General features: G+C 37.1%; 1 protein-coding gene across 1 annotated transcript in view; it reads left to right on the top strand.

Annotated features, from left to right (window-relative positions):
- KIAA2026 (KIAA2026 ortholog) overlaps window positions 1-25,565 on the top strand; it is a gene marked incomplete at its 5' end in the record, with an annotated part of 52,676 nt that extends 27,111 nt beyond the window's left edge. Inside the window, 4 exons of the mRNA XM_010000653.1 lie at window positions 2,817-2,906; window positions 15,624-15,739; window positions 19,109-19,296; window positions 21,896-25,565. Coding sequence (XP_009998955.1) covers window positions 2,817-2,906; window positions 15,624-15,739; window positions 19,109-19,296; window positions 21,896-25,509 — 4,008 coding nt within the window. The remainder of the gene's footprint in view (window positions 1-2,816; window positions 2,907-15,623; window positions 15,740-19,108; window positions 19,297-21,895) is intronic.
- Window positions 25,566-26,483: the final 918 nt, after the last annotated feature.

Raw genomic sequence — 26,483 nt, 5'->3', positions numbered from 1 at the left:
CCACTTGAAGTTCTAGGAGTCAGTGGGAGTCTGACCAATTACTGTGATCTGAGATTGTATCCTAACAGGAAAGTTGTACATGGAATTTGAAAATTTACTGGAATCCTAAAAATACCTGAAAGTTTCATTGTATTCAGGTGAAAAACAGCATGTTTATTGCCTAGGAAAATTAAGCCCATATGGAATAAGTGCTGTGCCTGATGTGAATATGTCTAATTACATGATTTGTACTTCAGTGGAAATGTTTACAGTCTGAATGTTTAAGCCACCGTGCAGTGTTCTAGAGAACAAGGACTAATCTTCCACTACGTTTGGTAAATCATAAGAGAAACATCTTTTTCTCTTCAGATTCTTTCTCATTATGATGATTAGAAATCATGTTCTTTAAGAACAGAATGTAAAACTACCAGTGAGCTATAAAAATGTGACAGAATTGTTAGATTGTAATATTGTCTTTTTTTATTGCCTTCACGTTAACTTACCTGCTAAAACACACAAATCAATTTAGAAAGGCACTGTTGTTTGCAGAAAACTGAATTGCTGAATTCATCCAATTAACAACCATGAGCAAGGAACACTGAAACATACGTTAAGAGTGTCATTATGAGAAACAGCAGCCATATCAAAATGGTCATACAAAATCACTGCACTTTGGTTACTGTTCTTTTAATCTTTGCTTCACAGTGCTGTCTTCATTCTTTAAGGTGAGAAATGCTAACACAAATGAGAAAAGTTTCAGAAACAGGTTCTTCCCAATTAGTGTGTATCTTTAATGCTACATCTTGAACCTCACTATCAATGATGCAATATACATTTCTTCTTGAACCTTCTTATAGTGGTTTTCAGAATATTATTGGAGTATTTAAAATACTAAATTCATTGTGGCAGTGAGTCCTCTGACCTAAGCTGCTGTTACCTTCCTTGTTTTTCCATTGGGTGTAACTGCCGCACAGATATAAGTCTCAAACGTACACTTCCTCTGAAAATTAGTACCTAGGGATTTGATTACTCTCCCTGTCACCTCCAGCCGCAAGACAACTAAACTTTTTCTATTTGCATGGGTTTTCCCGTTTATATATTTTGCAACATTGTATAACAGTTTTGCAAATCTGATCCCTATGTCTCAAGTGACTGTTTTGAAAATGAGAAACAGAACTGTGAAAAGTTTGCCTGCATGAATTGTCTGATGACATGTAGGAGCTTTTTATGTTAGAGTTGTTTTTTCCAGGACAGCATTCAAGTACCGATACTGAAATCACTCTTCTCCTTGGAAACTCTTGCCATTCTGAAAGTGACTTCCTAGAGAGAAATTCACCCAAATCTAGCAAACTAAAACAGTATCTTTCTTTGGTTCATAGTTCTTTATCTTTGATCAATGGTAAATGAATTAAATGTATCTCATAGGAGAAAATAAATGACAGTAATAAGTATTAAAAACCAACCTATCAGGTATATAGTCAAAAGGAGTAGATTATAATTGCATAGGGGTAATCTTTATCCATGCCTTTATTGACTTTTGCCAATGATTTAATGTGAAAAACTTGCACCTTTTTGTATCATACAGTACCATAAATTTCTTTGTAGCCTAGGTAGGAGAAGAGAAGCCATTTGGCTTTCAGTTTGCATCTTATGTTTTTGGAACTCTGTTAAGCACAGGATAGAGCACATGTTGAACCTAGTCAAGTTACACATAGTAATACTGTTTCCTGTGTTAAGAGAGAAGTTTAAGTTTACATACATTGTCTACAGCAAGATAGTGCCAATTTTCTTATTTGCATGCTATTTTAAGCTTGACATGTGAACACTGTAAATCTTAGTTTGTCACTCCAGTTCCCCAAAGCTCTCAAATGCACACAAGCATTATGAAAATAACAACATGTGTATCTTTGAGGTTTCTGAAATGTATGTATTTTGCTGAAAGTGTCAGTTCTGTGTTTTTAATAATGAAACAAAGTTTTCTTAATACAAATTTGGTGCAAATCTAATGCTTCATGTATAATTGAACTAAAAATATATTGTTACAAATTACTGACTGAGGGAGGAAAAAATAGCAATTTCATTTTTGTGGTGTTTTTTTTCTGTTTCAACAATTATTTCAACATCTTCTTGGTAGTAAATGGAAAACAGTTCCACCCAAGGGTGTTCAGAAAGAAGCAAGTCTTAGCATACGATAACCTGAAAGAACCTAATAGCTTAATAGTTTCCTTAAGTTATGGTAAGGCAAAACATACAGATTTTTTTCAAGAAGATAGCATCCATATTCTGAAAGGAAAAAAAAGTAAAAAAAACATTTTCTAAAGACAGAAAAAAGAATAATTTAATACTGTTTCAAAAGGTACAAAGCCAGGCGGATTTCGCACACATGGCTAGGTTATCTTTCAGGAATAATGTGTGTAAACATATGAAGTTGTCTTCAGGAAAAAATTGTAACAAGTTTATTTATGTTATAAACACAGCATAGCCTGAAGCTAGTACTCCTTAATTCACCAGGGAGTTGTTTGTACTCAAACCTGTTCCAACTCATTACTATACTTGAGACAAATGTAGTTGTCTTTCACAGAAAGTTTAAGAAAATACCTACATTTTTTAATGGAAGCTTACAGGCAGAGATATGGCTTATGCCTGAAGAGTGAAGTATTTTCTTATTAGCTTTTTTCTTTCCAAAAGTCCTATTTTTTGACATTAAAAATGCTGTAAGAAAATAAAAATCAAATTGTGGCACTAAGTAGTAAAATGTGCTTTTAGATTTTATTTAAATTTTTTATACATTTTCCAAGTCCCACATTACCAAGTGTTTGTGTTCATTTGTTTTTTAGCTTATTTGCACTAATCTTGATGAACTCAGGGAATTAATCACAAAGATTGAGAATGAACTCAAAGATCTGGAGGACATTAAAAAGAAATCGGTACGTGACATTAAAAGCTTTCTCTTGTATGGGTATAAAATGGTGCCAGTTACTTGTTGAGGCCTGTCAACTGAGGATTTTATGCGTGTTCAGTACCTGCATGAAACCTCTTAAGTTTGATACTTGGAGACTGTAATCTTAATATTTCTGTATATAGTGCTTTGTTCACAATGTTTTTATAAGTAAATTTAATAACTGTGTTAATAGTTTTCACTGCCAAAAAAAATGTGGATTGTGGTAGTACCTTAGAAGGAGTACTTCATTTCTATTAGACATGTGACTGTTCTTCCCTGAGGACAAACTCTTCCCTAATAAGCATTTAGAGGATGGAGTTCTTATATCTGCCTATGCATTGTTGATCAGATCTTCTCTGAACTTTTTGGTTACTTATTAGGATTCCCAACTCCTTTTGTTTGCAAGTAAATTATTAACTTTTTTTTTTTAACATTTTTAGTAGGTTGTGCAGGAAAACGCACTATCTGGCTTTTTATACCAGATTGAGATGCAGTTTTTTTTCATGTACACTGCATCATTCAGTCTGTGCAGCTGAAAACCTTGAAGTAATACTGGTTGGACAAGAGAATCCAACATTTTAAGGTACTGTAGGAGGCACTGATTCTCATCAAGATGGTGGATGGTTTTAAATACATATATGAGACTAATTTAAGTGGCCCTATACAGTGAATTCTGCTTAAGACTTACTCTTTTCCATTGCAGTTTTGTTTATTAAACCTCTGGTAGGCATTTCTGAGTTATTTCTATGAACAGTAGTAGTTAAAAATACCATCTTTTTCTGTACCTTAGTTAGCCTGTTAACTTCTGTGAATGTCTTCAGTCTTCTGCAGAAACAATTTATTCTTAAATTATTTAAATAGAGGAGAGAGATATGGTAGGTGAGAAGCAATGTACATTAGAACTCTAAAGACAAATTTCAGGGAAGATACCTAGTGTAATAGTTGTTAAAATATTCAAACAAATAAAACCAGGCTTAACTTGAAACTATTTTGTAGTTGCAAAATTGCAAGTTGGTTTTATGATGAGGTTATCAGAAAGACTATGTCAACAATATAAGAAAAAGCCAAAAAATAAGAGTGCACATAAGCATATCAATAATCTTAGTATAGGTGAGATTCTGGGTCCCTAAACACTTGTGTTGTTAGAAATTTTATGTGAAGAAAGAAGGCTAGGATTAATTGCTGAAGAAAGGATAAGGAAACAGTGAAGTATTGATTTTTTAAAAATAATTATTTGGCAATTTTCATATTTGCTTTCTAAAAATTCAAATAGATGTTAAACTAGATAATAGTTAATAAACTTGGCTTGCTAAAATGAAGTTTCTCCTTGCAAGGAAAGTAATTATAATTTTAGTTTTAATATCTTAACATCTTGTGTAATCAGGTTAGGTATCTTTAAAAACTGGAGGAAATGCAGATTTTCATTCTTCAGCTCAAACAGATTACAGTGGCTATTTCAGAAGCCTCCAGAAGAGTTTTTTTCAGCTTTACTTAAGTGTCTCATCAATCAAATAAAAAATCTTTCTAATTTGAAGGTGGAAATTTGACATAATGTGAAAGCTTATTTTAGTATCATGGAATTAACTTTTATGCTGTTCATAGACTTCTTTCTTGTTTTCACCCAAAGATGGTGGTGTTCTTACTACTTGTTGGTAACTGTCTTGATTTTTGTTTGTAGTAGTGACCAAGGTGAAGCCATAGGGATCTTTTTTCTTCCTCTCTAACCTGCTCAGTAATTCCAGTTTTAGTAGTTGTTAGCACATGCTACTGAGAGACACCCTCATGGCAAGCTTTAAAGCTTATGTTAAATATTAACATACAATAAAAATAAAACTTGTCTAATTTTTATAAAGACATTGAAGTATAACCTTTTTTTAAGTCTTAACTGCCCTCTGTTTCCTAAGAGACCATTCTAGAGTATGTAAAATGAATTCCATGTCCAGAACTTGGAAATCCTGGAGGATTTAATAGGAGATCTGAGCTCTTAAGACTTTTTAACATGAGTAAACATACTGTTTTCCCATATTTTTTGTAGTTAGTTGGACTGATTTTATCTGATACTTTTCAGAACACCAGCATAAGCCAAGAAAAGACATGAGACACTTTTAGCCCAAACTGTTCAGTTGATGTAAACAGTTTGGTTCTGTACTCTTTTGTACCTGTGTATTTTCTTTTGAATTAGCTATGATGATGATTTTTTTTTTTACTTAAAAATTCTTGCACTTTTGATTACTGGAGAGCTGGTTTTAACAGGGGTGTGATTTATCTTAGTATCAGTTTGCCTTAACTGTTTAGACAGAAAAAGAAATTTCACCTCAGTCCTTTAAAGTTCAACGCTGTCTTGATATTATCTTTTCCTGGACTGCTTCACTTTTGAACTCCAGCTATAGTTCTGAAGTGAGGCAGGAATTTCACATAAATTTTCAATTGACATAAGCCAAAACTGCTGTGAAATAAATAAATCTTACTCTGTGTCACTGGCAGCTTTTATTTCTTGTGCTACCCCACAAAGAGGATAGCAAAATTCTTGCATGGTGGGAGAGTTAGTCTATGATAAACCTAACTACTTTTTGACAGCTGGTAAGGTTTTTGTAACCCAGATCAGTTTTCCAGTGCAATTTATCATGTTGCACAAATACCTGTGCTTGTGTTCTGCCACGATTTTGGGGAGCCATTGTAAGGACAGGAATGAGTACCTAGGAGCAAAGGAAAGTAGGATTAGTTTTGACAGGAACAGTGCCATTTTGTGGCAGGTAAAGTTGTCCATAATATTACCATCAAGTGCTCCAAAAAGTCTTCAGCTAATGAACAGTTCCTCTCCTTAACAACTACTACATTTAAAGAGGGAGAGGACAGAATAAGTCAATCTGATTTAGTATTTATTTGAGTGCCTGACTGGAAGTGAGTAAATGGGAGATGTAGAAAGTGAACTTGGAGGACTTGTTTCTAATGCTCTGTGCACTGTCTAGTGAACAGATGGAGAATGGCTCCCTAAGGATTGTCTAAGCTAGAATATCTTCTAGTGTTGATTCATTCCTTAGGACATTTGATGTTACATCCTTTCAGTTCAAAGCAGTGTGACTATAAAAGAGTAAAAGTGGAATTAATAGAAAAAAACAGACTTTACAGTAACAAGAATTTTAGTACAGATTCTGGTTTGTTTCTTATACTGAAGTAGATAAGATGTGGAGGAAGTTGCAAGCAATCAGTAGTCAATTAGAAATCTGAAGTAGAAAGTATTGGCTGAAAACTCTGTTGAGGTTTTATTGCGTTTTACCTCGGGTTTGCTTAAAATTTGGACTATATATATATATGCAATACAGTTCAGTTGCATTTGAGCTCTTAGAAATTTGCTATAACTAGCAAACCAATCAAGTAGTAAAAGTAGCCCAATTCCACTACCTGAAGCAGTATTGATGGAAAAATAATTTTGAAAAATAAATGTGGTAGCAAACTATTTTGCCATTATATTTGAAATAATGTAAAGTCTTCTGTCTAATACATGCAATTTATTTTATGAAAAGAGATGGTAAAGTGGCACCTTCTACCCTGATTGGTGTACAGGATAACAGTTTCTGACATTTTGGATCCCATTTTTCATGTCTTCTGTATCAGGTAGAATCAGCTGCAGAGAGAATAGAAGTCTCTTTATTGCCTTTCAGGTAATCACCTTCTTTTGTCATCTGAAGTAATGGGTTTGTTTTTTTTTGCAGGAAACTGTTAATTAAACTATTCTGTAGATCAGTTGTATGCATTTAACTGTTTAATATCATAGCATAACTGTGTTTTTTTAAAAATTTCCTATTTTCATTGTGTAATATGAAACTGACAGGATTGCAGATTCTTATTACATAGTGAAATTTTTGCTTTTTTGCAGATGTTATTTTGCAAGATGACTTTGTAATGAGCATGTTTATTGTAAAATGAACTGGATTTTGACAAGGACAGTTAATTCTAGACATTGTCCTGATTATGTTCAAATGTAAATTGTCTTGGAGAAAGCATGAATATTGAAAGATTCCTTGTTTGCTGAAATGCAAGATTTTATTTTGGTAGCACCATGAAATTTGAATAATCTCCTGCAAGCCTGGTTGTTAAGTGCATAGCTGTCTGGGGAGTTAGAAAGGAGGCTGGAACCAAAGATGGCCACAGTTAAGTTGACTGGTTGAAAATGGAGGGAGGACCTCACCTTCCTGAGAAGGAGACAGCACTGTCTCTAGAGGGAAGGCAAAGTCAGAAAAAGACAGATGAAGGTGAAGGGAAGGAGAATTACTTAGTCAGAGGACACCAGCGAAGTTCACAAATAATTAGGCTTTGGAGGAAATGCATCGAAGATTTTCTTTTACAGAGGTGTGTAGCACGCTGAAGTTCTTGATTTAGTAAGAAAAAAGGTAAAAATCTCCTATTACAAATTTTCTGGATTCTGCCATTTTTTAATCTTATTCCTGAAGGTTTTAATTAGATAGCTTTACTTCCCAAGACAAGTGAAAGTCTTTGTCTTTGGAAATGGATACAGCTTTTAAACAGGTGAGTCAGAAAGGTTGAAATCAAACTAGGGTTTTCTGCTGCACCTGCAGAAAAAGGTATTTTGGAGTGCACCTGAAAATTAGGAGTTAGAAAAACCACAGATTCAGGTCAGAAATATTTAGAACCTCAGACACAAATTAATCTGTAGGATATTGAGGCTATTTAAAGGAGTATATTGGGCCAGGATGAAATATAATGTTTTCTGTGTCTGCAGAATGAGACAGCAAATAAGCTGCTTTTAAATTTGTTACTAGGAAGTAGCTGAGCTGAGAGAAGACACTGCTTTCTGGATCTTCATTTATTTGCTCCATTTAAAAAAAAAATAGGTTAATACGTGGCAAAATTAATGCAAAATGGCTCATTTACTAAATAAAAAGTTATAAAATCTCTCCTCTGTGTACAGTAAAAAGAAAGGAAATCCTACCATATATTTGGAAATGTTTGGCAGGGAGATTGTGTTTAGACAAGACAGTACAGGTACTTCCCAAGCAGAAACTCATGTAACCATCAAAAATAGATTAGAAACCTTACTAATATTTTAGTGAACTTTACAAACAAGAAAGTCGAAAAACTTACTGTGTCTTCTTATCTAGGCCCTGTTAAAACTTAATTACTACTGGATTAATCATTGATATTACTGAATTAAAAATGGAATCTTCACTTTTTAACAGAAGGTGGGCTTCCTTCTCCCCATTCTTTCTTCCTTTTTTCCTTCTCCTGGCATCCTTTCCCCTCCCCAGGGAAATATATACCGTGCTTGGGAGATTTTTTTCATGTAAGGAGTTCTCAGTTATGCTTGTTTTCATCTCTATTCCTATATTTACATAAATGTACATGCGAACAGGTAATACTATAGACTGAGAAATCTGTGTTTAAACACACATTTGCATATTTAAACTGCAAATTCAAAGATTCTTATTTTAATAAATATTTAGGAAAACAGAACTTTCATTAACCTTCTTGATGCCTTGCAGTTGAAACATTTTCTTTTAAATTCAGCTTATATTCTGTGTTACTATTCATCTTCATCTGTAATGTATCTCACCTTTTTTTTTTTCCATTCTTTGTCCCAAAACCTTGATTTGTTAAATCATATGGTCAGTTATTGCTTCTCTCTGGCCTACCTGCATCTTTTGAAAACACCGAATATGAACCCAAAACATTGCATTTTGATTCTGAAATGTACATGTTTACATCCATATTGTTTCCTGTACTTTTGAGAAGAGATTAAGCATGTGGAGCTTTTGGAATTGCAATCAGCTATTTAGTTGTCAACCAGCTATTTACTTGTATAATATGAATGGATAAAGCAAATTTTAGGGTTAAAATTTTGAAAACTTCTCCACAATAATTACTATGTCTTCTCTGGTGTTTGTGTCATCTGCTTATCTCACTAGCTTTCAATATTTTTGTCCAAGTCTTCAGTTTTGTGTCATTCCTCCAGTATCTCTTTTTCTGTCTATATCATCTGGGTTTTTTTCACAACTATTTTGTCTTATATTCTTATGATCTTCCATGCCTTTCCTTGTATGGATAGCTCTCCATTAAATGTTTGCTAAGAAGCTTTCCTTAAGCCACTTTTATCTTGTACCCTTTTTCAGCTCCAAATGTGAAAGTGTGGATTCTGCATCAAAGATATGAAGGTGTACTCATACGTTTTTGTTATAGATTAATTGCTGCATAATTGAAACACTTCATAATGCTTTGGATTTTGATCAGTCAGTACATAACAGTTGTTTTTGAGATGTTCAGATGAATAATAGACAAATACTTGTATATCCGGAGTTAAGATTAGAAGAGTAGTTTAAGATACTGCATACATGGAGTTTCTTCATGGGTTATAGAAGTTTAAGTTAGTTAACATCTTGAAGTTCTTACAATGAAGTGTGAAATGTGACAGTTCAGTGCTGAATTATTTCAGTGTTTGAGTTAGATTCAAAAGATAGTAAGATCATGTTAATGATAAACTTTCTGCTGTGTTTTTGTTTGTATATCTGAAATAAATGTGGTAGATTAATCAATGCAGTTAGGCTTATGTAATAATTTTGCCCCTTTCCCCCCATTTTTTTTACTTAATTTGTTTGAAATGTTTAGGAAGAGAATATGGAATACCATTTTAGAATACAGATTGGTGTAATTAGGTATCTAGGTCATGGAAGTGCAAGCTGAATCCTTTTTAAAATAAACAAGTTTGAATGCTGGTATGTCTTTTCATTAGCTGCCCATAAACACTCAAAGATAAAACTGATTAAGAGACGTTAGGAGTTAATTTGGTTTATAATTTACTGCAAGTCATTCTTTCTGACTATGCTCATTCCCAGTCTTCAAATAACATGAGAGGCTAGTTGTTGATATTTGTAGAGTTCAGGATGATTTTGCTGAAGGTAAAATACAAGATACTGACTTTTAAGAACTTTTACTTTAGAATATACTCTAAGCATTTTCAAAATAAAAAACACTTTCAATTATAGATGAGTTTATGCAGTATGAATACGTATCATATATTCTTACTCAGTCAAAACTGTCATTAAAGTGTCTGAAATTCTAGTATTTGGCCCATAAATTGGCTAATAAGAACATTCAGTATCAATCCATATCTAAATTGAAAAAGTTATTGATCTCTTCTCTTTAGGTATCTGATGTCCAAAGCAGCTGCAGATCACCAACTCCCTCTCTGTGTGACATCACTAGAAAATGCTAGACTGGTGATGTCACACATACCACAGAACCCCGTTGCAGAATGGAGCAGGCCTATTAAGGGTAAGGTAAGTTTTCTCCGTCCACCACCACCCCTTTTCAACAATATTACATGGTTTTATAAGATTTCTAATTTTCTTTATTTTATCTCCCTGGGATATAAAGTAAAGATTAAAGAAAATCTTATAAAATTGCTTAATATTGTGGTTGTGTGAGTTTATTTAAAAACAAACAAAAAAATCCCTCCCTTCCAAAGTTCAGTCCTTACCCCATATCTGTATCCTGGCTCCAGTCTGCTTTGGGGTTCCATAATGAGTATGCCAGAATAGCTTATGTTGGGGCATCACAGAGAGTGGAGTCAGCATTTCCTGGCTGCTCTGGATGTCAGAAACCTTATTTTTAAAGGTAAGTTTCCAGCTGAGAATGTGTTGAATGTCTCTCAGTTTTTATGTGGAAACACTTGCAACATTTCTGAAATGTATTTTTACTATGTTTTCATTTTTTTAATTTACTTCTAACTTACCACAGCTGAAAGTCACATTTTACACTTGTTATCTGTCTAGGCCTTTTTTGCTTTTTGTTCTGCTGTTAATCCCCCTACGTTGTGTTTCCGGAAGAAAACAGTGTTTTGTTTATCACTACCTGGAACCTGATGGTAACTACCAGTCAGATCCAAAGTATGGAAGTAGCGGTACTGGCAGTGTGAATTACAGACCACATAAGAACATAAGTTAGTGCACATTCAAGTTACGTACTGGATTTTAAAGAATCAGTTAGGAATGCAAGCGTTTATCAAACTTAGAATTAGTTCAGGTAAATCGAAGGGGAACTGTTTCTTCACATACCTGTTTCTCTTCAGTGATAAAGATCCTTTTTACCTCTGAAGTACTGTCTTCTATTCATGTGGTTGTATAATTTTTCTTCATGTCTACTAACACAATCCTGGTGAATTTCATAAACACCAAAAGGCAGTGTATCCAGGTCTCTGTTTCTGCGCACACCTTGTTGGCAAGAGGACTGAAATATAGGGATGTAGTAGCTATTCCTTTGTATTGACCCTGCTGTCCCACTAAACCACTCCTCGTGGAATTTCCTAAACAGCTGTATTTTGGTTACTCTTGAGTGCAATAGTCATGGCTACTCTGCTGTGGTCAGTTCCTTCTGTACCATTAGTTGTTGTATTCCATTTATTTTTTATTCCCGTAACACAACAGGTGATTCTCACAGGATTTTATATTTAATTTTGTAAAGAACCCTGTATTCAGTGGTTGAAAGGCACGTTTGAAACAGGACTTTTTTCAGTGCTACAGTAAGTCTGACTAGCCATGTTCTGAAAGTAAGAAAGCAAGCACTGAGATTCAACAGCTTCTCTGTCCAGCTTGTTCTAATACCCTATGTTTCTGTTGAAAATATTTACCTTGGAGTATTGCATCCAGTTCTGGGCTCCCCAGTCCAAGAGGGACAGGGATCTACTTGAGAAAGTCCAACAGAGGGCTGTGAGGATGATTAAGGGACTGGAACATCTGCCTTACAAGAAAAGGCTAAGAAACCTGGGTCTTTTCAGTCTAGAGGGGAGAAGATTGAGAGGGGATCTAATTAATGTCTTAAAATACATGAGGGCTGGGTGTCAAGAAGCCAGGGACAACCTCTTTTTCACTTGTGCCCTGTGACAGGATATGGGGCAGTGGATTCAAACTCAAGCACAGGAAGTTCCACCTCAACATGAGGAAGAATTGTGAGAGTGACAGAGCACTGAAACAGGCTTCCCAGAGAGGTTGTGGAGTCTCCTCTGGAGACTTTAAAATCTGTCTAGGGCAGATCACTCAGAAGCATCCAGTTTTGGTCATGATCTGGCAGGGGGGTTGGACTTCATGATCTTCAGAGGTCTCTTCAAATCCCTAATATTTGTGATTCAGTGATTCTAAGGTCCAGCCTGAACTGCCTAAGCCTCAGTTTGCAGCTTTTTTCCTGTATTATTACTGTATTATCGTATTACTGAGAAGAGTTTGCAACACATTTGCACATCTGAAAAGGCAACACTATGATCTGTAGAAAGTAGACAGCTATGTAATGCTGAAGGTAGGGAATTAAATCATAGCTTTATCAATTATTGAATTGATTTTTTTTTTCCCCTGGAAAAATTACAAGACTGTGCTAAGGTAATGAAATGGAATTGCCTAGGGAAGGTAATGCTAGATTTTGTAGTGATGCGTCTTAAGGTTATAGACATTTTTTCAATGTCTATTCCTTTTTACTATTTTAATATTTAAGTAATAATAGAAAATCATTTGTGTAACATCTGGATTTGCATATATCTTAAGTGTTGGCATAGAAGACTAAATTAACAGCAGTAACTTACAGGATAAGGATTTTTTTTCCCTTCAGTGTTTTTTGAGCTCTATTTGTTCTGTCCTAGCTATTTCTGAGGAAGGAAAATTCTCATGGCTTAAGTTTGTGTATGTTGCCACTAACAGTTTTATTGTCAACTCTTAAGCCCCAGTAAAAAACATGTAATTGGGATAAAATTTGGGAATTTGGAAACATGTAATTGGGAAATAATTTACTTTTTTTTTAATGTTACTGTGATATTTGCACTAAAATTATTTGGAAGCAAATGTGGAATTTTCCAGTGATTATATTCAGAGGACACAATTTTTGTTAAAAAGTAGCTCTCAAATTCAGGGGGCAGGGAATTGGTTATTTTTTTGTTCATTTTTGTAATCAAGGAGAAAAGTGACTTGTTTTTATTTTATGTTTTAACAAAGGCAGCCATGTCTTAAAATCTGCTCTTGACTAAGCCTTCTACTTGTGTCTGGATATTCAATGCATGATACAGTTATCACTTCAAAGTTTACTCAGTGGTCAGCTGATATTTGCCTGGATCATCAATCCTTTTTTTTCCTACTTAAGCTGTATTTAAAGATAGAAAAATATTATTTCTTTGTTTTTATTTTGTAGTATATTTTTATGTTTTTAATACAGTTTTCCAACATCCCATTCATTGCTATTTCAAATGTATCTACATGAGCCAGCCGTGTGAGCTTGCAGACCAAAAAGCTGGCTGTGTCCTAGGTTGCGCAAAACAAAGCATAGCCAGCAGGTCAAGGGAGGTGAATCTCCCTCCTTACTTGTCTCTCGTGAGACCCCTCCTGGAGTACTGTGTCCAGCTCTGGATCCCCCAGCACAGGAGGGTAATGGAGCTCCTGGAGCAAGTCCAGAGGAGGGCCACAAAAATGATCAGAGGACTGAAGCATCTGTCCTATGAAGACAGGCAGAGAGACTTGGGATTGTTCAGCCTGAAGAAGAGAAGGCTCCAGTGATAACTCATAGCAGCCTTCTAATACCTGAAGGAGGCCTGCCGAAAAGCTGGAGAGGGACTTTTTACGAGGGAATATAGCAAGAGGACAAGGGGTATATGACTTAAAACTTGAAGAGAGGAGATTTAGATTAGACTTTAGGAGGAAATTTTTCACTATAAGGGTGGAAAGACACTGAAATACCTTGCCCAGAGAAGCTGTGGAGGCCCCATCATGGGGAAATTTTCATAGTCAAGTTGGATGAGGCTTTGAGCAACCTGGTCTAATAGAAGGTGTTCCTGCCAATGCAGAGGTTTTGGAACTAGATGATCTTTAAGGTCCCTTCCAAGTAAAATCGTTCCATGATTCTGTGTTTATTTCTATATCCTGATAGTAGCGCTATTATTTTTGCCGGTTTTATTTTGGTACAATCCACAATACTGTATAATGTATAAATTAATGCTTTCAAAACTGTCTGAAATTTTGTGTATCTTACAAGAGAGATAAATCTGTGTATGTAATGTTCTCTCTTGTTAGCAATTCTGTTTGCTGGTAACATTGGGAGGTAATCCCAAAAGCCTTGGTAGGCTACAGGAAGCACAAGGGTTGTTTTCTCTTGCAGTGCTCAGTGGTAGGTTTTATGCTGCAATGCATTACATGTGCAAGTATGACTAGCTACAAATGAAGGAAACTAGAATACAGTTTGCTGACTTGTTTGTGAGCTCAACACTAACAATTATGTGGTAATGTGGCAGAATTTCCTACTGAAAAATTTTGCTTTTATAATTTTAATTGAAGAATGAAGAAGTAGTGATTTTTTTTTTTTTTTTTGTTACGTAACATGTAAATTATTATCTGTAAAAATATGTATACCTGGTCTTCAAAGAAGCATTCAGCCTGACTGATCTTGCTGTTCATTGAAGAGATCTGCTGAAATGTGTGGAAAGGAATTATTCCAAAGTCCATAAAACAATCACTATTGTAGACTTTGGAAAGGCAGCTGTATCAAGATTTGTCCAGCTTTTCCTGCCCTACATTGCTTGGTATGCTGGACCAAAGGAAGCTTTGAAGGATATGAGCTCTATCAAAAGCTAAACATGCACATGAAAGAAGTAAGTTCCCAAGCCTTACTTCTTTTTCTTGCAGAAGCATAGTCTCTTTACTGTCTTACATCCTTGCTGACAAATTGAGATAAAATCCTCATTTATGCAAAATGCCCAGAATTACTGGAGTGGCAGAAATACTAGAATATACTGCATCTCTTTTTGTAGATGGTACATGAAAGACTGAGCAATGCATATATATGTAATAAACTAAGAGAATACGTTTCTGGGAAGAAAAATTCACAAGGGGTATCTAAAGGTGTTAAGACGTGTCTTCAGCATTATGACCTCTGTGGTTGTGCTGCATGTAGATACATGCTAATTGTATTTTCCTAGTGTCTTTTATCCTCATTCAGCTTTTCCAGATGTATTAAAACATGAATTCTTCCTGGAAGATCATAACATTATGTGTATCAGTTTGGAAATAAAAGCCAGTTTTAATCTTAATACATTTAAATTAAAATCTTAAAGCTTTTATGTAAGAAAACTGCTGCATAGTCTGTTATTTCATAAATGACCAAAATGCAAAACTTTTCTTAAAAAAAAGTTGTTATCTAGAAAATTGAATAAGATACAAAAATATCATGCAAAAACTGTGTGGTTTTATCTCTGAAAATTATAGAAAATAGTTCTTGCAAATAATAAGAATATAAATTATATCACTTACATTAAAGGAGATTAAGGTAAGATTTTCTGTAGAAATTGCTGTCTCTTGCAAGTGTATATACAGGGTTGGCATCCCTGTCCTGAATGTATTATTAACTACATGAGTTACTCAGTTGAGTAATTTAAAACACATACTGTGTTTGTAGGATTGTGCATGGGTTTGAAGTTCGCCCTGTAAAAAACAAACGTCCTTGTAGTATTGCTTTTGTTAACTAGAACATTCTCTCCATAGTATAAAAGTGTAAGTATTAATGTCTTTTATAGGCTAAGGGTAGCTGTAATTGTAACTTACTAATATTTTTTTCCAGTTATTCTCCTCATATGCTGTATTAGTGTACCAGGATTATTGTAGTACTAATACAATATAACAAGATTCTGGTCTAATGCAATGAAAAACGGTATTTATGTTTGCAGGGAAGATGGTACCACCGAAAGCAAGCAGTAAAGGAATTGCATGGTACGTTGATACGACTGCTTAATGAGCTGCTACCATGGGAACCAAAGCTAATGAAAGCATTTCAAAGAAACAGGTAATTAGCTGCTCTTTTTCAAAGAGTAGTACATGGGCTGGAAAACAGAACAAAATTTACCTTTTAAAAGTTAATCAATTTGGCTTCTCAAATAAATGAAAACAAAACTTTGAGGCACTGGCAGTGCTTTAGTTGGAAGCATTATTTTATGTTCCAGTCTTACTGTCTCTCAATAAAGTTGAGTTTAACCTCCTAATTTTATCTTCTTTTTCCTTTAAAATGCTTTGGAATCTTTAAGCATCCCTACCAGTAGTTATATCACAATCCACCTAGGATTTGTGTTGTTATTTATTTGGTTTAGATGTGCTGAAAACCTGTATCTAGAAAACTAGACTAGTGCCGCTTAGAATACTTTGTCAGACTGCTTACTGTCAAAAGCCACAAAAAAAAATTAAAAAATTAAAGCATTCTTTCTTTTGAGGTCTTTGTAACCTTGTAAATTTGAAATGCATCTGAAATAAGGTGTGTCAAGAAACATCAGTGAAATGGTGGCTGATTTAAATCTAGTATGGGCCAGTATTAGAAGCAGTGAAGATGCTATGCAGATTACAAATCCTGAAGAGGCTGAGTATTGATTTGGTATGGCTATTGTGTTTTCAAGTTTGGTGTTGTTGTCTATTAGCTATACAGCTGTTGCTATAATAATAACTTAGTTCTGCCATATAGGCATTTAAAAACCAAGTTATTATTAGGAGCTTGAACTGTGCCAGATAATAGGTAAAGTCAGTCAGCTGCTTAAATGTGTGAAGGAAGCAACTTGCACAGTCCCATAGTGCAGAACTAATTCTGAAAAGTATAAAAGGTATAATATTTGAAAAAAACACCATCGTAACACCAAAGGCAGTAAACAGAATTACTAAGAGTTGGTTTCTTAGTAGCTTATTTTATGGATATCATGCATGAATTAAGTCCTTATTTGGAAAATTGAACATTTTGCTTTAAATAATGGATCAAAGTAAGAGCTTTGCTTTTTTCTATTCCTTTCTATTCCAGCTTCCGCTTATTTTCCTCAGTTATTCATGTCTTTCTGTCTGTAGCAATTCAGACTCCTTTTGGAAATATCAGATAGTAATACTAATGGAGAGAATTTCAGTTTCTAGTATATGGGGTTAATTTCTGAGATAACTTAGATTTCTCAGGATGTATCTTTTAGGCTATAACTCCATTCTATTTAGCAATGCTACCTGAATTATTTTCATTATATAACTCTTTGGACAGACTTGTAATATACCAGCACAGCTCCAGCTGAAAAACAATCTTTACAAATTGTGGGGAAGAAAGAGCAAGGCTTGGGGGAAGGCTACATCAGTGTCTTGGTCGGGTTCATTTTTCAGCTTTTAGGCAGCTGTGTAGCACCAATGACAGTAGTGAAGAAAGGTGTCATGTGAAAAGGAAAAAGCAATTGAGTAAAGGGTTGCTTATGCTGGTGTAAACAGCAGTGCCACCACAAGCTTAGCTGCAGTCACAGTGTCTGTAGTATGTCTCAGCTTGCCAGTGACGTCTACTAGTTGCATGACAGCATTGGCCCTCTAGATCATCAAGGGCTGGGCATGGCTCCTTCTGTTTATGCAAGTCCTAAGTATGGCGTAAGAGTCTGGAGTTTTCCTTCCTTTCTTTTTTGTTTTTAATTGGTAGGAGCACTATTTATGATCAAAATCCTTTTTTTTTTCCTCCCCTTCTGAAAGGTGCTCTGGTCTTTTAAAAGTTATGACAGCATATAATGCTAAGTGGTATTTGGATAGCAGCAAGATTTAAAAGGAAAGGTTACTGCTTGGGCTCACTGATGGAATTTGTTCACTGGTCCCAAAGCAGAAGTTCCTCCAAAGGAAAGAATTAAGTTCCCATCTAGAAGTACGTTATGATAGTGGTTCACTAGTGTCCTCCTGTGGCTTCCTAGTGTCCTCCTATATTTCTTTTATACCTAGACATCAACCTTAAAATCAGAGTTGAAGTTTCATCCATGCTTCATCTTAATACAGACTTCAAGGTTGTTTTCTCTCAATGAGTGTCAAAGATGTGAGTAAACAATTAGGTCTTACTGATCCTGACCAGGTTCACCTGGGCCTCCATCCACATCACCTGCCCATGGGCCCAGGATCGCTGTCATTCTGTAGCCTTCAGTCTTTGCTGTAGTATTGCCAGTTTCCAGCTTAACTATGTCAGTTACCCTGTCTGGCCATGGGTCCCACTCATCTGGACTGACCATCATACTGACCTTGGAGCTGCATCATCACTGTGGACCTGCCCATAAATCACTCAGCGGAGTCCTGACCCTTGCAGTCATCACTGGACTTGATTCTGATCTGACCCTGTAAATTTACTTCCCAGCTTGACTTCAGACCTTCCTCAGCACTGTTAACTTGGTTGTTGATCTGGCTCTTGATTGAACCCAGCTGCCAACCCTAGGCCTGCCCTGCTCCTTCATTCAGATGCAATGGGATGACATCCTGACTGGTGAGGCTTATGTCCTGCCAGCTGTGACATCATGCTTGACTCCTCCCTTTTAATCTCTTAGGGAGCAGCTGGCCAGTGCTGCACTCAGTGCAAACTGTTGCTTTAACACATAAGACTGGGTAAATGTAAGATCTTGTTCTCTTAAGTGTTAGATTCAGACTAGATTTTATTCCACACAGGGTGCTGATTCTTATAATTATTTGTTTGCTAAATAATCTTCCCAGATATTGTGTTGGTTACCACCTGCTGAGTCCTGTAGTTTACTGTATTTGTACACTAAAATACCCTATCAATCTTATCTAAACAATTGTTTAGAAGAAAGGACAATGGAAATATGTAGCAGTTTAAGAGTGTCAAGGTAAGTGGATATGTTTCTGAATGGTGTTCGAATAAATAAGGCAGTTATGTGTTTCCATCCTATGCACATTGTTTAGTGGAGTGTAAGCCTATGGAAATGATGGCAGCTCTTCTAATGGCCCAGAGATAAGAAAGTTTTCTTAAATAAAAATTTACATCACAGTCCCCTAGCAGGGCCAAAAGCATTATGCATTTAAGAAAATAAAGATTTACTAAATTCCCTCTTGGGGCTTGCCTTTAGACAAAAGAGTAGACATATTACAGGTAATACAGAAGTCCATACAGGTACATTTGTCACAATGCAACAGAAACAGAAGATAGATGCAGCAAAATGGTGATGGTCATATTTGACTCAGGTTTTTGTCTTATTTTTAGGCGAGTTAATGACATGGAATTCAGTTTTCTAGGTTTTAGAAACTTGCAGACAGAACTTAAGTGAATTTTTTTTTAGTGGCTCAAGCAGTTTGGCCACAACTTTTTGTGTGGCAGCAAATACAGATTAAAAAGGTGTTAAAACTCGTTTGGTTCTTTAGTAAAGTTAGTTTTGTTATTTTCAAGGTCTAGATTGAAGAAGGACTACGACGACTTTAAAAGACATCCAGACCATGAAAAATTTAACAGAGAATTGTGGAGTAATGATGAAAGTGAAGTTGATTCTGGCAAAGATTCTTTTACAGTAGCATGCACTAAATCTTCAGAGTCTGTAGAACATGTGAAAGTTCCTGAAAAAGATCACTCAGAAACTGGTAAGCATTTACTGGAATTTGGTAGCTTGAACATGATACAGAATCAAGTTGGAATCAAGTTGGTTGAGGACATTAACTTTTCCCTGTGAGCTTGTGCCCTGCTTTTTTACCTTTTCTGCTGCTGTAGTAATACTGAAATAGCTTGTGATGTGTGTTGACAGATGTAGACTAGAGGAGGGCAGACATGACCAAGATAAAAATTCTGATTAATGCAAGTTTTTACCATTTTTTGTGCTTAACTATTTCTGTACTAACATAGTACGTCTTCTTAGAATGTATATTTATAGTGCATTGAACTTGGCTGGCTGCCAAATGCCCACACAGCCACTGTGTCATTTGCCTTCCCTCACAGACAGGGAGAGGAAATAAGATAGGAAAGCTCATGGATCAAGATACAGACAGGAAGATCACTCACAAGTTACTGTCACAGGCAAAACAGACTCACTTGCAAGCAAATAAATTGATTTACTGCCACTTAAAAGTAGAGTGGGGTGGTGAGAAAGATAAAAACTCAAATACCTTTCCCCCTTCCCCCAATCTGCACTTTCTTCCCTGTCTCAAATTTGCTCCCAATTCTTCTGCTCTCTTCCCCTGCTCACTGGCACAGAGAGGGCTAGGGATGATTAAGGGAGTGGAACATCTCCCTTATGAGGAAAGGCTGAGGGAGCTGGGTCTCTCTAGCTTGCAGAAAAGGAGACTGAAGGGTAACCTCATCAATGTTTACAAATACGTAAAGGGTGAGTGTCAGGAAGATGGAGTTAAGCGTTTTTCAATGATGACCAGTGATAGGACAAGGGACAGTGGATGCAAACTGGAGCATAGGAGGTTCAAGGTGAATATCAGAAAAAACTATTTTACTGTGAGAGTGACAGAGCCCTGGAATAGGCTGCCCAGAGAGGTTGTGGAGTCTTCTTCACTGGAGACATTCAAAACCTGCCTGGACGCGTTCCTGTGTGATGTGCTCTGGGTGACCCTGGTCTGGCAGAGAGGTTGAACTAGATGGTCTTTCGAGGTCACTTCCAACTCCTAGGATTCTATGTTTCTATGACTAGATGTTGAGGTCAGTTCATAACACTTCATGTCTACTTCTTCTTCCCCACACTTCTGCACTGGTCCAATGTGGAATCCCTCCCATAGGATACAGTCCTTCACAAACTGCTCCAGCATGGATCCTCTCCACAGCCTAGAGTCTTTCAGGGTTAGATTAATCCAGTGTGGATCCCTGAGAAGCTATAGTTCCTCTTAGAAGCCTGCTCCAGTATAGGCTCTCCATTCCACAGCAGCTTCCTTCAGGGCATATTCAGCTGCTGTGAAATGGGGTCCTCAACAGACTGCAGTGCAGATACCTGCCCCAGCATGGTACTCCATGGGAGGGGATCATCTTGCTTCACTGTGATCTTCACAGGTTGCAGAGGAATCCGTTCCAGTGGGTGGAGCACCTGTTTTCTTTCCATCCTCAATTACCTTGGTTGCTATAGGGTTGCTTCTCCTACAGTTTTTTTCCACACTCCTCTCTATCACACTTTTCTGTGTAGCATTTTCCATGAGGCATCACCAGCTTGGCTGATGGGCTCAGCCATGTCCTGCAGTGGATCTGGTTTGGACCCAGTTGTGTCTGGCATGGGGCAGCTCCTGGCCTCTCCTGACAGAGGACCCTCTGCAGGCTTCCACTGCCAAAACCTTTTCAAAACCTCAGTGCAGGCCCTCTGTCCACCTGGTACTCCTGCCTGTATCCTGGGCCCTCATATTCTCTTCATGCGTTGTTTGCTCAGTATGAAACGTGGTACTCAGTCTGGTCCTGCAGGCACCCCACACTCACAATTCTGACTGACACACCAGCCCAGACCCCAGCCCGCCACCCTCCTCACTAGGTAGTGTGGCTTGAAGTTTGCAAGGGAATACACACACACTGCCTCCATACACACTGGGTTTGGGGAAGACACAGACACTCACCCAACAGCTGGCACAAATCACACAGACTGTAACCCTGGTTGTAACTTCTCCTTCTGCTGCACATCTTTTCCTGGTCTTGTATAACTACTGGTTCCTTCACCCCTAACAGCCTAGTGTCCAGGATTTCCCCTGGCTTACAATCATATCAGTTGCAAAGTCCAGGTTGACTATCCGGGAAAGGGCACCTGCTGTTTTTTGATAGCCCATCAGTTGTTTTGACTGGTGAAGTTCCTTCTTGTCTTTGTCTCCGTGCTTGTTTGATCTGTGTCTCTGTATTATTTTTTTCTGCCTTCTCCCTTTTTCCCTCAGTTTCCTAATTAACCATGTCCTTGATGAGATAACCTTGCTGGAATAAACTTTCTCACTCTCTCACACACCTTTATCAATTAGTGTGAATGACCAGGCTTGGTGTTTCTTCTTGTCTCCTATGCCAGTTGGGTTTGTGTCCCTGTATATTCTTACTGTTTTCTTCTTTTGTTATTTACCACCTTGACCAGATAACCTTAAAGAAGCAGACATTCTCCTTCTACGTGTCCTTATGCTTGCGAAGTAGCGTTTTGCCTTCAGCTAGGTGCTGTAAAATTGTTATAAAGAGTTATCAATTGCAAACATGTAAAACACAGTTTCTGTTCTAATATCCTTGCAGATGAGACAAAACTATTAGAGATGAACTTCCCTGCAGGAAAACACAGAATTCTGAAAAAAGAATCAACTTCTAAAGAAATACAGAAGACAATTCCAAAGTGTGTTAAACGACAGTCCAAGCAAAGTAGTTGTCTGGATCAAAGCACTAATGAACTTTCACCAAGGAAGAAAGCTAAACTGAGCAGTATTGAGGCTGTGACCCAGAGTTCAGAAAGTAGCCTGCAGCCAGATAGTTGTTTGGCTACGCTGAATAAATTTGAAGGGTCAACTGTGCAATCATTTTCCTTGGCAGAACCTACAATATCAGTGTCAAACTTTCTGAAAGGGACCAAACCCATCCAGGCCTTGCTTGCCAAGAATACTGGGAACAAAGTGACCTTAATGAATCAGCTGGTACCTCCCCAAGGCATAAATGTGTCTACTTCTGAAAATCCAGTTTTATCACCTTTGAAATCATCACTGATAAAACCAGCATTGCCCTCCCAGACCAACTCAAAAACTCCTTTACAAATTATATACAAAATGCCAAGTGGCAACTGTGTACCAATAGACCTTCACAACAGCTCTGTGAAAATTCAAGTGCAACCTGTGATTGACCCTAAAACTGGAGAAAAAGTCATGCAACAAGTTCTTATTTTACCTAAGAATTTTCTTATTCAGCAGAAGGAAGGAAAAATTGTGTCCAAGGACACTGAGTCACTACAAGAATCATCAGAACTGCAACATACAGTTTTACCAGAAATATCAAATATCACTGTTTCTTTAAAACCTCCTCTAGTAACAGGTTCTACAAGTACTACCACTCAGTCATTTAGTACAATTTTTAACAAGAATATTACCCAATTGTCACAAGTGACTGGTCCCATAAACACTACACAATCCACTCTTGCTGTAACTTCAGGAGGTAACTTGTTATCATCAATTAAGATGCTCCAGACTGACAAAATCAAGACTACAGTTTCAGCTGCCACATTCCCTGTGTCTTTGACTTCACCTACTCTTTCCACAGCTAGCCAGTCTATGATATCAGCAACAGCAGTAAGTGCATCTCCAAACACTGCTTCTGCCAGTCATAGTGTTGCATCACAGCAGACGAATGACTCCTTTGAAGCTAGGCAAGAGCTGAAGACTGTGTGTATAAGAGAATCACATTCTATTCTGGTCACAACACGAGGCGGAAACACAGGAATTGTTAAAGTGCAAACAAACCCAGACCAGATTTCACCTAGTAGTTTATCATCTAGTTCAGTTCTCACTTACACACCTCAGTTTCAGACTTTTCTTGTGCCAAAAACCACAGCATTGTTATGCTCTACTCTTCCATCTGTAGCTACAGCCACATCTGGTCTCCCACATACTGGACAAGCACCATCTTCTGGGTTTGCCCCATCAACAGCTGCTTCTGTTAACATTCCAGCTTTCCCAGCTGATTTTACCCAGGCAATGGAGAAAAATACAAAATTTACATTACAGCAGCCTGCTGTTGGGAGTATTTTGGGCCAGGTAATAGAGAACTCCTGCTGTACGTCCTCTTCTTTACCCTCCATCTCATTAGCTAGCAATTTGATGTCAGCAGCTCCAAACAGTCCTGTTAGTGTGACTAGCATTGGACAAAATAATGCTGTCATAACTCCAGATTCTTTAGTGCAGCAGCAAGGTTATACTAAAACTAAAATAAAACCTGCTACACAGTCTGAGTCTAACTCAGCAACAAATGGAGATTTAATCAGTGGTACTCCAGTCCAGAAATTTACATTAGTCACAAGTCCACCTATTTTATCACCATGTGGGGCATCAGGAGTCAGTATTATACCCTCTCTGGCATCCACTGCTGTTAATGCTCAGAAGTTGGTTTTTATTAACACACAAATTGCCAGTGGCCCATCAACCACCAGTCAAGTTGCAGAGGCATTAAAACATAACCTTCCTTCTTCCCTAAGCAAAACTCTTGTTAATGCTACAGAACAACCACAGTTGGTTCTGATCCCATCGACAGCAGGAGCACCAATAAGAATGAGTTCATCACCAACCATTGCTCAAGTAAAAGATGTCAAAGTTGGACTAAATATAGGTCAAACCATTGTAAATACAAAAGGCAGTGTACAACAGGCTCCACCAGTTAATATATTGCACTCTGCCATTTCTGAAGGAGAAGACAAGAAGAGCATTGGCTTGGCACTAACTTTGACAAGTAGCAGTGCTTTAATTCCTGTTCCGAGCTTTGTGAGTCAAAGTGCTGTGTCAGTTAATGAACCTGTATGTGTTACAACAAAAGCTGAAAGTGCCTCTAGAGTAACAACAGCAAATGCATGTGTAGAATCTGTTTCAGCAACATCAAGTGCGACTTCCTGTGGGACATGGCCCACTGTCTTTATTAAGGGAAATGATCCCTCAAGAATAAGGCCAGTTCTGGGTAATCGACTGTGTACATCAAATAGTGGAAATACTGTGGGTGTATCAACTGTGAAAACAGGACATCTTGCTTCATCTGTGCTGATTTCAACAACGCAACCAACAGTATCTCTTCAAAACGTGGCATCTGCTTTGCAATTTCCAGTCATTAGCTTGCCTGGAGCGGTAGCCACCCCCCATAAATTGTTACATACAGTTCCTCACTTGACAGCAGTTCCAGCTTCTCCTCCAGTACAAAAGAGCCAATTGCCCATGCCACTTCACTTTCAGCCATCAGGAGTTTTGGCTACTATACCGAGTAATGCAGTTCTTCACAAACCTCAGAGCGTGTTGTCCCCTCCATTGCCAAATACAGGCAAAGTCATTAGTTTTCCCAGCTTTTCTTCTCTACAGTGCAAGCAGGTGTCTCCCAGTACAGGGAAACGAAGTCATACTGACACTTGTGCTTCTGCTGTTCAGCTGTCTGCAAGTTCACCAACTCTAACAAGCAAGGCAGGAGGTCAGTGGAATGAACCTTGCATTCAACAGAAAATAGTCATTAACACCTGTATGCCTTTGGCACCTGGAACACAGATGATGATTAATGGTTCTCGTTTTGTTGTTCCACCACAAGGCCTTGGAGCTGGCAGCCACATTCTTCTTCTCTCTTGTAATACCAGTATTAATCATGGCCAGGAACCTCAAGGTATACCTGTTGTTAGTCCAATAAACTCTAAAATCATGCTAGCACCAAGTAATTCATTAAGTTGGCAAATATCAAAAATTCCTTTGAAAAGTTCTACAAAAATTGTGAACTCCTTTGGTTCTGCAGATGCTTTACCCATCGTATATGCAACACCCCAGATACTTAGTACTCCAGTTAGTTCATGTACTCTGCTGTCAGCAGCAACACCAGCTGTGTCATCAGTGATAAAATCTCCTGTTAATGTTGTAACTACATCTTCTGTCGTTTCTGCTGGTTACCCTCCAAACTCCCATTTACCAGGCAACACTTCAGTGTTTCACTTAGACACATCTATCAAAAAACTGTTGGTTAGTCCAGAGGGAGCCATTTTGAATGCTATAAACACTCCAGCATCAAAAGTTTCTTCGCTGTTTTCATCACTGCCTCCTGTTGTTGTGTCCACAAGCAGAAATCCTACCACTGTCTTCCCTGCATCTCAGTCATCTTGCCTTGATAAACCTGACAAAGATGCATCCTGACTTTACTGCAAATGAGCCACTTGGAGATTTTTGGGGATTCTTCTGACTTTGAAAGTTGTAACTATTGAATAATTTCTTAGATTGTTTGAAACAGTTGATTTACTCAAAATTGCTTAAGACTACAGTTCTTTCGTATTTCTGTGTGGGGCTTAGAGGAGGAAGAAAAATTCATTTAGTTAGTCAGATACTTTCAGAGTTCTTTAGTAACAAGGTCAGTAATGACCAAGGAGTTTATTAAGTATTTTAGTTCAGAGAAACGTAGCCTTTTGCACATGATCCATCTTACAGTAGGGACTGTTTGCCAGTGTGTTTATGACAGTATACATCTCCTTTTTATTTGTCACATTTATTTTTTATTTGGTCCTGTAAAAATATTTATGCATTGTGAAAATGCAGTCTATGGTACAGAACTGTACATATTCATGAATTCCTAACAGTATGTACTAAACTGTATGTACAAAGAACTATGCTGTCGTATTTATGTTTTGTTTACATATGTATAGTTTTTTAAGTATTTTAGTAACTTTGGACAAGTGTACTGTTTAGCAACAATGCAGAAGGATCTGCATATAATAAAACAAGTTGCTGTACTTATTTGTGTGGGTGGTAGTTGAAAAATTTATCTGCCTGTTACACCAGGGCAGAATACGTATATACACATCTTCCTACTTAATGCAGATATATCTCAGCATTTGGAATGTAGTAGGATGAAGTTATTTAATCTCTCCTGCTTACCTTTGTAATTCACATTTCACATTATTTAATAGGAGTTGGAAGGAAGGCCAATTTGTTGATCCTCTTGATACAAGGCCAGATAACCCATACTTCATCCATTCTTATTAAATGTTTGGTTATATTGCCTAAAATCTCCAGTGATGTGGTAAGAAATGGTTTCGCAGACACTGGTCTAAGTCATACTGGTTGCCATTCAGGACTACCATGTTTTGTCATAAATCTCATAGATCTATTAAACA

This window comes from Chaetura pelagica, unplaced genomic scaffold (assembly GCF_000747805.2).
Source record: "Chaetura pelagica isolate M959 unplaced genomic scaffold, ChaPel_1.0 scaffold596, whole genome shotgun sequence".
Lineage (NCBI taxonomy): Eukaryota > Metazoa > Chordata > Aves > Apodiformes > Apodidae > Chaetura > Chaetura pelagica.
The sequence above is the reverse complement of the archived record's forward strand: the minus strand, read 5'-3'. Positions and strand labels throughout refer to the sequence as shown.